Raw genomic sequence first — 15,218 nt, forward strand, 5'->3', positions numbered from 1 at the left:
GATGCATCTTTTCCGACAATTTTTTTATTAGTGGAAAAAAACTCCCTACAAAAGTTACTTGTCTATCCCATCTTTAACCCTAGTCTTTGTTCCAGAAATTGTGTTTCTTTTACTCCAATCTCACGACAGTTCGTGTCCAAATTATTCTTCCAGATTTATTAAAATGTCAAGTCCATATATGAACAATCTGATCTTGTTTGGCTGCCAGTTAGCTTACGTATCCATCATATTATCAGGCATCAGTTCAGACATCGTTTCAGACGCCAGCTATCTAACAATACATAAAGTAAGTAACCTATGTTGGTTGTTGGCCGTTGAGAGAGCAGAATCGCTCAATAATTTTCAGGGTTCCGTGAATTCTACGAACTCAGTACAATTGTTCAGTGAATAGTCAGGTGCCCGCAGATTCGTGTATCTCAGCAAATTTAATATTCCTGATCACATCGCGCTTGGTGGTGCGTTATATGCATAGTTCCTATGAGTAACGCCCTCCGGCGATGAAACTGTGTGTGACGTAAATAGGGGGTACCTCGTTCATAGCATCGGTAATAATAGTTTGAGGCCTCGCCCAATTAAAATACTGTTTATCAGAGAACGTTGCAGAGACGATACGTTGCTAAAAGGTGCGACTTAGCGCCACTATTCGCTTTTTTCAGCTGGGGATTTCTATATCTGGTAATATCTAATATCCTCTGCAGCCTAGAGATGGAGTTATAAATGGTTGCGTAATATTTGTGTTTTGGGGGAAGGTTGCCGGTATGTTAGAATTTGAAACGAATTGACAAGAAGTCAGCCAAGAAATCATGACAGGATAGTGGGAAATAATTTATAAATATATCACAACAATGTGACACAGACAAAATAATATTTTAACCATATCTCGGGTATTAATACCCCACCAGAAATAACGTATCATTGAAAATAATCGTTGCGTGGTCTATGTATCTTTTTTTCAGGTTAATCGCTGGGTATTGGCCATGAGTTTCTCCCTTTCATTTGGTGCTATGTTCAGTAAAACATGGAGAGTTCATAAAATATTTACAAACAAGAAGTTGGAAAAACGGGTAAGTCAGTGAATATTAAAGCAGGGAAGTCGTCACCTGCGCACGCGCGGAAATGGACTCCCGAGCGACGATAACAACGCGCTCTAAAACGCAAACGACACGCTATGGCCGCCTGCGACCTGCGAATGCGACGACTCCCCAGTTTTAAAAGCGTAAAACACGGTGCAGATGCAAATCACTGTAACAGTATGGTTGCTTATTAGAAATGTTGGCCAAAACTACCCGTCTGTTCATGTGGAGTTTAGTTAACATCACACGTAGAAGTAATACGTTTCAACAATTTTTACTAAAACATGTTTCACAACAGTCCAGATGATTTATCAGCACTGTAGAGTTCTGCAGATGTGGAATAAACTTCACATTGAGGACAAATATTATTTCGTGGTTATCTGTGCATACATTTTAACTGTTTAATCAAATTTGTACATAACTGTTCTTTTCCATGAATTCTGTGTACAGTAAATGTTTGTTTTTTTCAGTTCAGCCACAGAGAATAGTTTCATCTGATTATTTGTCCAAATGTATCTGGTACATTTTACTACTAATTGACACCGCAATATTGTGAATTTTCACAATGTTGAATTTCATGTCACGATTGTTGCTATCTTGTTTTCAGGTAATTAAAGATATTCAATTATTTGGTATGGTTGGATTGCTAGTCTTTGTAGATATGATTGTTCTAACATTATGGGATCTAATTGATCCATTGAAGATTGTGATGCGATCTGGGCCACATCAGGTAAGGATGACCAGGCGTAGATTGCGTGAGAGTCAACCCCCTTGAGTCATTTTTAACCCCCTTGAAACGCCGTAATTTGTTTTGTTGTAACATTTTCGTATTTTTATTATCGAAACTAATGAAGATAATTTGAGATGTATGTTATAAAATCAGACAACTTTTAACTTTGCCGTTCAATGAGTTAACTATTTAATGATGCAAGGAGAATTCAGGGAAATTTTCTAATATCGTTTGTAATCATTAAGCAAGGGATACAGACTTATAAAAAACACATTTGTAATAACTTTCCAAGCGTAAGTCCATACAGAACTGCTCCCTATTAATGAAAAATTGCTGTGCTCAAATATTGAGTTCGTTCACTTTTATTTGCTTTATACATGGTGACGATACTATTTGGTAAAGGCATGTGTACACCGACGTACAGATTATAACATTTGCACACGTTTACTTTTCTGAACTAGGAGCATCCAACAGACAGTGACATCGTCATCGTGCCAGTCTGGTTAGTGTGTGAATCAATTAACACTATGTACTGGCTGGGGGCGCTCTACGCGATTAAAGGTTAGTATTGAAAGCGCCACCACACACCGAAACTAGAATTACTAGTAGTTGGAACGGTCCAAGTGCCATAGTGTTTTCTACACCTTATGATCGATATTTAAATAATTACGAACAATTGTTTTAATTAGTTGCGCGTTTGTTTAACGTTTCAGGGTTGCTGTTGATATTTGGGGCTTTTCTAGCGTGGGAAACCAGAAATGTGACAGTTCCTGCCCTCAATGACTCGAAGTATATAGGTACGATTAACTATTAATGCGTTTCGTATTGAGCGTGACGTCAACGTCCTGGGAGACTGGGAAAATTCGATACGTCTCTACGAAGCATTAATGGTGATGTTGACAGATATATAGTTATACACAATATCAACGTCTGGATCGCACGGTTTTCAATTGCGGCTTCACTGCCTCGTGATGATGCGATGGCCGACCTTGTTAGGCGACGATTGATATCAGGAAATACGGACATTTTTTATTGCTCTTTCATTACGTTCGTTAAAAATGTGGACCATTGTTTTAGTGGTGGCATGCTTCCTTAACCACTTATACAGCGCCACAGTGGTGTCTGACACGAGTCCCACACGTGTAAAATCCATTGGCTGTTCACGCAAATCCATAGACTGCTGAACACAGATTCATAGTCAGTGACGAATTAAAACCGTCCATAATATATGAATATAGAATAAGTTCGAAATATTGTTGTTTAATTCTGTAGGTGCAAGTGTATACAATGTACTTATACTGGCATTCGTCGGGGTTGCCATCTCACTTCTTATACAGCAACAAGCCACTGCATACTACGCACTTATGTCAATGTTTATTTTCTTCGCTACCACTCTGACACAGTGCATGGTGTTCGTCCCCAAGGTACGTAAACTCATCTTGTTTCAGTGTACGTGAACGAAATACCCAATACTCCCATAATCAGTGGGTTTGGCAATCTAAGCGAACTTTTCCAATGATCAAAATATTTCTTATACATTAGAATGTGTTACTGCTTCGTTTTCATCCACCATTCCTGTGTCAATCTCAGGATACAAAACCATAACTCATGTGATATAGTGAAGCATATTTCCAATTTAAGTTAACACGACCTACCATTATTTTAAAAGCGGGAGGGTCGTCACCTGTGCACGTGTGGGAATTGAGTCCCAAGCGACGATAACACACGCTAAAAACGCAAAGGCTCATGGGTAGACGCTTTTCTGTAAACAATGACACGCTATGGCCATCTGACGCATGCGCAGGTGACGAGACCCCGCTTTAACTCCATTGTTTACAATAATTTTCTCTGAACTTGGTGCCATGTTCTTTATTTATACTTCGTCATCTTTGTTATTATGATTTCCCATTTCATTAGTTTTAATCTTGATGAGCGTCATGCCCTTAAAGTGAACTTATTCGAATCCATTCCCGGACATTGGGTTTGTTGATTACTGAATTTCAGATTAAAAGTCGAAACGAAGTTCAGCCATCAGGCACCATGCTAACAGCCACATGGAAAGACTCGTCAGAAACACAGAAAACAAAACATGACAAAGAAAGAAAACTTGCCGACATGGCTAAAGAAATAAGAATTCTAAAAGAGCAATTATCAATGGTAAGTAAAACAAGAAAACCTTGATGGCGCCCTCGATATGGTGACCGCGTATGAATGTATTACTAGTGCCTCGGACACCGAGGGCGGCTGTATATCAATATGTGTTAAGAACAAGTAAGAGCAATTGCTCGCACGAGACGCAAAAGTTATATTTGTAGAATAAAAATTAGAAACAGTGTTTACAATTTTTCGATATGGGACCCATGCGACGTATGCAACGCCTGTAACTATACATTGTTGCGTAACGACTGTGTTGCTATGATGTCACAGGTGATGTTTTGAAAATTGTCGCTGACATCAATTTAGCGGTCACTGTTATTTGTTACATTCTTTCTTCAGAGTGAGGACAGAGTACGAGATTTAGAAAATAAAAATCAGCACAAAGAAAAGAGCGAGGATGAGCCCGTCGCCGCTCAAGTGCATGGTCCTGAATATAGCAAGACTGCCGAGGCGAAGGCGACACGATCAGACCCGGATATGACGCCTGGTTCTGGAATCGACAATGCAGATGAAAACAAGCCATCCGCGTAAGGGAGATACAGCTTCACGAATTCCCGATAAGTAAAATGAAGGTGCACGTGGGGAATTCCGATGTACGATAATCAACCGAGCGATAATGACGACACGTGTCACGTGGATGTAACGTCACACAACCATCAAAAATGGACGCCGTCAACGACACAATGATTGAGCTGAAACCGGGCGACGTTTTAGGAATTTGTGAAAACAGCTCTGTACTGGATTGCCGAAGTTGGTTTGATTGGTTCATAGGACAAATCAATGCCTGCTACCTCTTTACAAAGACGAATTAAATGATTGTGTTTTCATAATACCGCACAGCTACTGTTGCACTCAAAAATGGCAGTGAACTAGTTTCAATCAATTAATGGAAATAATGATTGACGTGCCTTAGTGAGCTATCATACATTACAAACACGTTTGAGTGGCAAGACTACGCTAAACTGTTACACACGTGTTAAATCTAAAGACAAATAAAGTCGGAACTTTTATTTATGATCATTTTTCAAATGTGTACCGAATTTGAAATAAAATCTATACATTTCACTTCTAAAAAGCTGACAGAAGGACGGGACTCTTTGTCCAGGATGGGATGTCACTACTACACAATTATCCAAATGACCGTCCTTTTTAATAGTTATTTTCATCGCTGTTGTGATTATCTGCCAGTGCCATTGGTGCCAAGGGCAGTTATAAATTCCAGGGAATCAGAAATATTCCACTGAAAGAATTAGATAACAATAAATTTCAAGATTATTAGCATCTATCACAAGAGTGTGACAACCGATATAGTAGGAATAGCATCCCTCTTTTTGGCGCTATTGAAGTAAAACTAGTTGTGGTTACTCCTACTAGTACGACAAACTACACAATGCGTAAGCCATGTTTCTGTTAAGAGTTTTCAATTTGTGACATTTACATTGACGGCATTCCGTCAGCCTTTCTATTTGAAAAATTCTCGATGACTTAAATAGTTTTAACGCGATTATATATCTGTTGCTGGTACGAATATCACTTTGCCAAGTGTGTACAAGAACTTCACACATTGCTAACGTAGCACATTATGCCTCGTTTGTGTTTTTCTCGTACATCTTGTTTTCGAACCCATCGACAGAGGGCGCTAGAGATAAATGTTAATGTGCCTGGGTCGGCGTAAAATTATTTCGTATTGAAAGTTTATCCCATGGTACTGTGCGTTAGGCTGTTGACACTCGAATAGACACAGCACAAAGTTGTTTGAAGATATACATGACTAAATGATGGCGTATTATTATATGCAATTTCTGGCTTATTTTCTGAACGTAATTTATACTTTTATAGGGTACTGACAGTGAGCCATGTCTCTGTCATATTCGCTTGAACATTAAGTAATTGCACAAGCCGTTTTCTCTTGATATGCGAAGAAAACAAAATTAGCTACCAGACGAATGGTTATACAGTGTTTTTCACCTCCCATGAATGTTTTACACGGCGTTTTTAGTTAAAAAAAAATAGCAACTGGTAAATTAATATATCGCAGAGACTATGTGTCTTTTATCACTAAGGGAACGTCCCACTAGTTGCGGCTCTCTGTGGCTCCCTGGGTCACGAAGACTCTGTAAGGGAGACTGGATAACTCTGTGACAAGAATATGTTGCGCCCTCTACGATGTGACGAACTGAGTGTGCCGTCTCTTGTACTAGCACTACATCATACTTACGCACCCACCGAAAACAATGTTTTGCTACACATATACCAAATGTAGATTGCCAGATTTGTTTAATAAACAATGATGAAACAACAGTTGAGTGATATTTTGTTCATTTTCCATCAAGCAACAGGGGTAACTATGAACAGGATGTATTGTTAATATCGGAAAACTCAGTGTTTCATGTTCGACACTCTTCCAAAAGTTTCATTGCTAGGAATGGAGCTTGACGTTAGTCCGGCTCTTTGCGGGAATTTTGTTTGATGCCTCCGTCTCAACCAATGTCGTAAACACATTTATTATTATTTCTGCATTAGGCTGTTTGATTTATTGTTAAATCCATGATTCAGATTGACTGGCGGGAATGGGGCGGGGCATTTACATCGTAGCCTGACCTGAATTGGAATGTTTGTACGCTTGATACTGTAAAATGACTAATTTTCACTGGGTTTAAATTTCACTGATTTACCATTTCAGGCATATTCAGTGGGTTTTAAATTCATGGTTTTATCATTTAGATAATGTGTTCTATGCTAAATTTTACATATTCACTGGGTTTTAATTTAGCGCATTTTTCATTCAGCGAAATACTGTAGAATACTTTATTTTCGCTTGGAATTTATTTTCGCTATTTTCGCTGAAGGGATGATTCCGTGAAAATAAAATCCAGTGAATATACATTTTTTCCTATATTACATCATTCAACTCATCAAAAATCAGTGAAAATAAATTCCATACAAAACACCAAAAAAGCCTTTTCAGCGAAAAATAATTCCAGCTAAAATAAAGTATTTCACAGTAAGCTAAATTAAAACCCAGTGAATAATTAACCCCTTTACAGTATCTTAATAGTTTTTGTATATTTGAAAAAAAGTCAAGTCAAGACGCACATGTCAATAGAAACTAGGATTGTAATCCCTACCCCCCACACCGGAAGTCCCTGAATGCTGTCAAGTTATCGCCCAAAAAATGTAAAATTACTCGGGTGTTTTAAAGTTCATTTCAATAGGAAACAAAAGTCAGCCCGAGTCCAGAGGGCGCACCACGTCATGTGGATGATTTCACATTCCAATTCACATTCACCCCACGAGTCTATTCGTCCCAATTCACATTCACCCCACAAGTCGACTCGTCCCAATTCACATTCGTCCCGTTTTATTTTTTTGGTCAGTTTGACGATCTTAGGCAGGGTCAATTTCTTGTCAGTGTGCAAGAAGTTGACATCGACGTGCGGTATATCACATGTCTTGTCGGTTTACGTTGCGGGTTCGACCAACTGTATATAGGTTACTGACGCGCTTGCTATCATAACTTGCATTTCAATTTCTTTTGAGCATTCCACCATTTGCTCATTCTCCCTTGCACTTTATTGTCAAAGACGTGTTTTACTGATCTTGCCGAATTATTGGATTACGTTCACGCATCGGCTGTCAATCATGGTATTGAATAAAACTAGTTGTTACTTGTCAATATTAATAGTGTATTGTTCACGTGACGAATATTTCCACATTTGAATATATCCGAGAAATTTGGTGTGATTTGTTTTATTATGACATTTTATTTATCTTATAAATATATACAACTCCAAAGACGTGAAATATGATATATCAAATATATATATTTCCAAAACTTCTATGTACATAGAAAATAGTCGGGGAATAGAGGACAAGTTTTAAATACCTTTGGTTGAAATAACAGCTGTGTACCAAGTAAACAACTGGGTGGACCATGCAAATTAGATTTCCCATGACGCACTGGTGCAATCCCTGGGATTGCGGAGCCATGCTTCAACTCTTTTGTTTCAAGTCTTATAGTCTATTTTTCCTTTTAACTTGTCATCGCGTCCACTTATTTACTCAACAAAACGGGACTGACTCCTGATATTTAGAGCTGAGTAGACGACAGAGTGCTTCGTCTCTTTAGTAAAATTGATGATTCAAATAGTATAACCACGGTTACTAGAAACATATACATATATAACCCAACGTCGGCAAAAACAAAATGGCGTAACGAACAATTACACATGCCAGTGCATGACGAGCACGTGTAAAGTTTGTCGTTCGGATATTTTTGTGCTTAATGGGTGAGTTAGTAGTGGGCTAACCTTAAATCTGACGAATCGACTTGTGGGACGAATCGACCCCCCCCCCCCCATCATGTGGATTGATTGCAGTCGAAACTGACGCAGTACACGTGTCTTTATGTGGAAAGTGTCCAAAGTATCAAATGACCACGTGACAAATTTCACACACATAGATGGCGTATGTATATTACACACGTACATCATAGAAACGTGCAAGTATTCCTTTGGGACCCCAGTTAGGAGGGTGAATTATATATGCTACTAACAATAACTGGTTCCCGCCAACGCAGATGAAAATCCACCCGAAACGTCGCGCCCCGGAGCAGTAATTGAATAAACAGAACCAATCTTCAAGATGTACAAGCCTGTTCAAACTTTTTTTCAAAGTTGGTCGTAAATTGCATAATGACGATGGTTTAGTATGTGCAACAATGAAGATGTAGTACCATGAAACAACATTGTTTTATGTGGTAAAGTTACTGTACTGTATTTTGAGAAATTTACACAAATATTATTCAACACTGATATAAATTGAATACACGGCGAAACAAAATAGCATCAACATTTTAAAATAATTCAGGATAACGCATCAGGATAACGCATCCACCATCCTCGAGCTCAGAGAGCATCATCATAGGAACAAAGTGGTAAAATCGTTCTAATGCTGATAAAATACTGACCTCATTTTCTCGAAACAAAAGTTGGTGACCCAGGACTTCTTAAAGACAAAATGCTAACATATGCGTTTTGTCATTGATGAGTAGGCTTGAAACCGAATTTATATTTTTAACAAGTCATTGTCAATGACACGTCCCCGTTCCGTTCATATTTGAGTGACATATACATTCAAAGCAGATCATGACCGAAATGCACCTGCATATGTACAACACATTGTGCTAAATCTGAACAAAATCCATCCATGCATGACTGAGATCCGGTTCTGGAATTGTGAAAATACGTGATTTTGATGCATTTTCGGCCTTAAAATGGCCATCATTCCGCTATTGTTAAGCAGATCATGAAACAAATGCACATATCTATTTGTGACATGATGTACCATGTGTGTGTGAAGTTTGAACTTGATCAATCCAGACATGTCTTGGATACGGATCCAGAACTGAATTCTTTAACAAAATGGCCGCCAGTCGGCCATTTCGAACTTGATCCGAAAAAAAAAAGACGTGCATCAAGGTCCTATTATGTTTAATGTATGTACCAAATTTGAACAAAATTCATCCATGCATAACTGAGATACGGGTCCGGAATGGTGAAAATGTGCGATTTCAATGCATTTTTGGCCTTAAAGCGGCCCCCATTTGGCTATCGTTAATGAGATCATGAAACAAATGCACATACATATTTGTGACATGATGTACCTTGTGTGTGTGAAGTTTGAACTTGATCAATCCAGACATGTCTCGGATACGGATCCAGAACTGAATTCTTTAAAACAAAATGGCCGCCAGTCGGCTATTTCGAACTTGATCCGAAAAAAAAATGACGTGCATCAAGGTCCTATTATGTTTAATGTATGTATCAAATTTGAATGAAATCCGTCCATGCATAACTGAGATCCGGGTCCGGAATGGTGAAAATGTGCGATTTCAATGCATTTTCGGCCTTAAAGCGGCCGCCATTTGGCTATCGTTAATGAGATCATGAAACAAATGCACATACATATTTGTGACATGATGTACCTTGTGTGTGTGAAGTTTGAACTCGATCAATCCAAGCATGTCTCAGATACGGATCCAGAACTGAATTCTTTAAAACAAAATGGCCGCCAGTCGGCCATTTCGAACCCGATCCAAAAAAACAATGACGTGCATCAAGGTCCTATTATGTTTAATGTATGTACCAAATTTGAACAAAATCCGTCCATGCATAACTGAGATCCGGGTCCGGAATGGTGAAAATGTGCGATTTTGATGCATTTTCGGCCTTAAAATGGCCGCTATTCGGCTATCGTTAATCGGATCATGAAAAAAATGCATGTGCATATGTCCCATATAATGTGTGATGTATGAGTGAAGTTTGAACTTAATCGGTCCATGCATGTTCGAGATACAGGTGATCACGGACGCACGGACGGACGCACACAGGGCAAAACATAAGTCCCCGTTTTCGGACTGCGTCCGAACGGGGACTAAAAATGGATTTTTGAAAATAAAGGCCAGGAGAAAAGGACAAAAAAATCAAAGCCATTTTTAAAATCGAAATAAAAACCCAGTCATTTTCAAAACTGAAATGAAAATGCAATTTTAAAAGTAAAGTGTAATGTAAATCTATTTTCAAAAATAAAAATAAGTTTTCGAAAATGTATCTATTTTTAAAGTGCAGTGAAATTACAAACGTATAAAATGGATTTCAAATATGTAATTTTCACTTATGCTTTTAAGTTTTATGTTAATTTTAATTGTGAAATCGACAAAATAAAATGTAAACAGAAATGTGAATTATGAATACGTAAAATACGAAGAAAAAAAAGTACTTTTCAAAAAGCATGGCCCCTGACCTTTCTCGGTTGTCGTATACACCTGCTCAACTCCACGTTGAAAGTTTTTCCGCGAATATTAATTAGACCACTGGAAATGCTATTTGTGTCAACTGATTGAATCCAACACTGTTCACTGTTTTAAATACGGTTTTAAAGCGGATGGGTCACCTGCGCACACTCGGGAATAGCGTCCTAAGCGACTATTACAACGCATGTCAAACGCAAAGGCTAATGGGTAGACGCGTGCTTGTAAACAAAGACATGCTATGGCCGTCGACGTAGGGGGCGACTCCCCCGCCTTATCAAGGAAAGCACAGTCACAGTCACCAAGAACACATTTACAATAGTCTGCCATGATTAATTCAAGTTTCTTAAAATTAAATACAAAAATAAATTGTTCGACGATGAAATATTATATTGACAAAATCAGAAGGAACGAACGAATATTTTCATATATATGCAACCGGCAACTCCAAGGTACTGATCATCAGTTAGTTATCGGGTTTATGGGTATCACATTTCTTTTACCTGTTGGTTGGTTTTATCGTCAATATGTGGCATTGATTACGACGAGAACCATAATGGGCGACGCGCATCAAAGTATATTCTCCGATCCCATCCCACCCCACCCGAGGGAACCCAAGCTTCAGTTCTCCGTCGTACGGTGGCTGCGTATACCACGTCAGCATCTACGGTGAAGCAATTTCGCTAACTGTCCCAACTTTGGTTGTTTGCCCAAACAAAATAAATCAGAAGCCAGCGACTGTGCCAACTTTGACAATTCATTTTCACGAGGCGTCGCTCTATTGTCACCCGGTGGGGGGGGGGGGGGGCTACTTCCATAGAAGTGCAATACGGGTATGTGCCGCCCGACTGGGGTGTCATTTCACGTTATTTTGTTTAGAAGTGGGTAGCCATTTATCAATGGTTTGGTTTAGAAATGTGTAGCATTTATTTACTTTTTCACAGATCCTTATATTCAAAGCCAAATACTGGAAAAGGCTGAATAAAATGCATTGCCCTGATGCCCTCACTGGTTGCGAAAGTTGTGAGCTGGGTGGGTTTTTTTCGCTGAAGACACTTGTGATTAGAAGTGGGTTAATACCCACTTCTAATCACAAGTGTTTTATAAATAGAAAAAAAATGGTTTAGAAGTGAGTATGGTTTTCGAGAGGTGGGCTTCACACCCTTACCCACTTAATGTGGAAGTAGCCCCCCCCCCCCGGGTATTGTCACCGCGAGGTGATTCCAAGCAGTCATTGTGCAAAGAGCGCCAATGATTTTGTGTGCGCCTGCGTGCGTGGCTATGACGACCATTATAGCGCGTCGCGTCGTTGCAGGACATTCGAGAACAAACCAATAAAACTTCTACTAAACATCGACGCGTAATATGACGTTGACAATGGGGAGAACGATAAAGAAAAATTGTGATTATATTCGCATTTGTTTAGAAAGTATTTACATCGCTTGTTGTGATCGTGTAGTGAACATCTATTTTCAACTTCTCTACTTGGGAAATTAATTCGAATGTAAATGTCTAATCCGCTAGTGAAAAAGACAATGCAAAAAACAGCATCGGCTGTGTCGTCTCACCAGAAGGCATCGGCGGAGCAGATATTATCTTACAATGGATACCGAATAGGAAAGACTTTAGGAGACGGAGCGTATGCTAAAGTAAGACGGTTTTTAAATAAGTTATCAGTGTATCGCCACCAGTGGTGGTGGTGATCTGTGCCGGGCCGGGGTGGAGTAGACGTCGTTTTACGCTACAAGGTATGGGGTGGCGTCGTCAACCAAACAGCTACCCCTGACGTGAAAAAAAAAAAAAAAAAATAACACTCAATATTTAGTTTTGGCGTTGGACATACTTCAACATTATTAATATTTGTTTAATCTTTCCGTGGCAATGCCAGAGAAGGAATGGTTCATACCACTGACATACTGGACAGCCACGGCGGCAAACAAAAACAAGAGCGGCACTCCGACGGATCAGTACATTGTGAGGGCGATATACTACTAGCGAGTCTTTTACGTAAGACCGTTGGAAACTCGTGGGGGGGGGGGGTGGTGGCAGAAAAGCTGCGTATTTTTTTTAATAATAAATTGGCTATAATAATTTTTTTCACAATGTTGAATATTGTTTCTATAAGATGTAAGCATGCAGAAAGGGTTTTCTTGTGTTATTGATCCCTGTAGGACTTTTTCCAGTGCAAATTATTTTTTTAAATTTGTCAGAATTGTTTCCCCCCCCAAAAATACCCTACAAATACATTTTTACACTAAACATTTTGAGGTGAAAATGATCAAGTCCAATTTAATAAAATCCCGTAATCTCATTTCTCGTGAGGGCCGGTTAGAATTTCGTAAATGCATTGCGGCATTTGATTAAATCATTTTAGGTTAAAAAAAAATCATTAGGCCAGAGGGACTGTCAAGTCCACCCACTGATATATTTTTTTATTTAAAGCAACATGGTAGTTATGCAGTGAGCATTTCAATTTTGGGGATTTCAAATCCACTGTATACATTTGCATACGACCCATATTGTGTGGGTCGCAACTTTTACAGTTTTCATTTTTCACATACGTACAAATTGTGCTTTTGAGAAGTGTCCTTCCTGAACACAAAGCAGCTTCAAACTGGGATGATATATCACTTCTAAACATTAATTAATTGAAGATTTGACACTTTCTGTTGTACACAACTCTAATAGTCACACACCCTCGTACTTTCTGGAAGAGGGACAAATTTACTATAAAATAAAATTTCTCGACTTTTCTACCCAAAAAGCAATTTTATTGGTTATTAAAACAGTATAGCATGAAAAAAAATGACATGTAAAATAAAATACTGTCTATTTTAGGTATCTATTTCTTTCTTTGAAGTTTATTTTATTTAGTTTTTCTTTTTATTTGTTCAAGGTCAAAGAAGCCTATTCTCAAAAGCACGACAAAAATGTAGCAGTTAAGATTATTAACCGTAGGCTTGCTCCAGATGATTTCAGAACAAAATTTTTGCCACGTGAATTAGAGATCATCCGGCATGTGCGGCATCCTAACATCATTCGCATTTACGCTCTTTTGAATCACGAAGAAAAAGTTTGTGTTGTCATGGAGAAGGCAGCGCATGGAGATTTACTGGAGCACATTAAGAAAAATGGCTCCCTACCGGAAGGTATATGCAAGAGCATGTTCAGGCAGCTTGTTGATGGGCTGAAGTATTTACATGCTAAAGACGTTGTGCACAGAGACTTGAAATGTGAGAATCTACTTTTAGATGAGTGTGACCATCTCAAGGTGGCCGATTTTGGATTTGCACGCGTCATCAGTGACACTAAACTCAGCGAGACTTTCTGCGGTTCCGCCGCGTATGCGCCTCCCGAGATACTACAAGGTATTCCGTACCATCCCAAATCCGCGGAAATCTGGAGTATGGGTGTCATTTTGTACATCATGTTAGTTGGAATGATGCCATACGACGACAGTGACGTCAAAGCCATGATAAAAGTGCAGCTCAACAGCAAAGTGAGCTTTCCAGAAAAGAAGAAACTGACACCTGAAGTAAAAGCACTGGTACATTGGATGTTGGAGCCTAGGTTGGACAAACGAGCCAGTCTGGATGACATCTTGGCAAGTGATTGGTTCAACAGCTAAATCAAAGCAAAATGCATTGGTGATAACAAATTCTGGACAAGATTTTGATCTTAGATTTAAAAACTATCACTGTATGAACTGAAAATAATCAAATAAAAATAGGAAATGTGAATCAAAGTACTTCTTATTGCATTTATTTTAAATACACTGTAGTAGGTTTAGACCAATATTTCTGTAGGGGGGTAGGCTTGAATAAAAAATTGGGGGCAAATATAAAACAAAAGCAAAAAACAAACATGTTGCATTAGCGAGTCGAGTCAAGTCAAACCAGCAGAAGTGATTCATCTCGACCCCGTCACCCTCTATCAAAACATTTGACAGAGGGCAGTAGTATTTCACTTTCCCAGAGACTCTCATACAGAAAAGGCTTTCATCTTTCTTGTAAACAGTATTGTCAAGCAATTGCTGTTTGTCCTACATTGTATCTACAATTGTCACCATTCTATTTTATATTTTGAAGTTAAGGCTCCAAAGACCATGTGATACACATATTCCAATTCCATGTACAAGCATTCTATACCAATAATCACAGGCATCTTTAAGCACAGTAGGGTTGCCATGCTCAAACTTACAAGAAAATAGGAATTATTGTTATGCCAATGAAGGCTATAGTTCCAAAATGTACTTAAATAAATTAATTAATTAATTACTTGGTACTGTAAAATCTGTATTAAAAGCCGCGGCTTCTAATAAAATGGTACAATGCAACAGAGGGGATGCGGCTTCTATTAGAGCATCTACACATATGAGAAACGGTGAATTTTTAGGTCTCAGTTGTTCAAAAAGAATGGGTGCGGCTTCTATTAGGGATGCGGCTTC

General features: G+C 38.8%; 2 protein-coding genes and 1 long non-coding RNA gene across 3 annotated transcripts in view; 2 read left to right on the top strand and 1 right to left on the bottom strand.

Annotated features, from left to right (window-relative positions):
* Positions 1 to 6,261, top strand: part of LOC100371470 (gamma-aminobutyric acid type B receptor subunit 1-like) — an 84,543-nt gene extending 78,282 nt beyond the window's left edge. Inside the window, exons 12-19 of the mRNA XM_078011078.2 lie at positions 154 to 286; positions 957 to 1,064; positions 1,681 to 1,803; positions 2,265 to 2,364; positions 2,517 to 2,600; positions 3,076 to 3,227; positions 3,808 to 3,960; positions 4,300 to 6,261. Coding sequence (XP_077867204.2) covers positions 154 to 286; positions 957 to 1,064; positions 1,681 to 1,803; positions 2,265 to 2,364; positions 2,517 to 2,600; positions 3,076 to 3,227; positions 3,808 to 3,960; positions 4,300 to 4,491 — 1,045 coding nt within the window. The 3' untranslated portion in view covers positions 4,492 to 6,261. The remainder of the gene's footprint in view (positions 1 to 153; positions 287 to 956; positions 1,065 to 1,680; positions 1,804 to 2,264; positions 2,365 to 2,516; positions 2,601 to 3,075; positions 3,228 to 3,807; positions 3,961 to 4,299) is intronic.
* Positions 1 to 15,218, bottom strand: part of LOC146734455 (uncharacterized) — a 396,802-nt gene that overhangs the window by 207,473 nt on the left and 174,111 nt on the right. The gene's annotated exons all lie outside the window — the stretch shown is intronic.
* On the top strand, positions 13,762 to 14,468 carry LOC102802391 (testis-specific serine/threonine-protein kinase 2-like). The gene has a single exon (XM_006819185.3). The coding sequence runs from the start codon at positions 13,857 to 13,859 to the stop codon at positions 14,397 to 14,399; it is 543 nt and encodes a 180-aa protein (XP_006819248.2). The 5' UTR covers positions 13,762 to 13,856; the 3' UTR covers positions 14,400 to 14,468.

The sequence above is a fragment of the Saccoglossus kowalevskii genome, chromosome 14 (assembly GCF_978046115.1).
Source record: "Saccoglossus kowalevskii chromosome 14, keSacKowa6.1, whole genome shotgun sequence".
NCBI lineage: Eukaryota > Metazoa > Hemichordata > Enteropneusta > Harrimaniidae > Saccoglossus > Saccoglossus kowalevskii.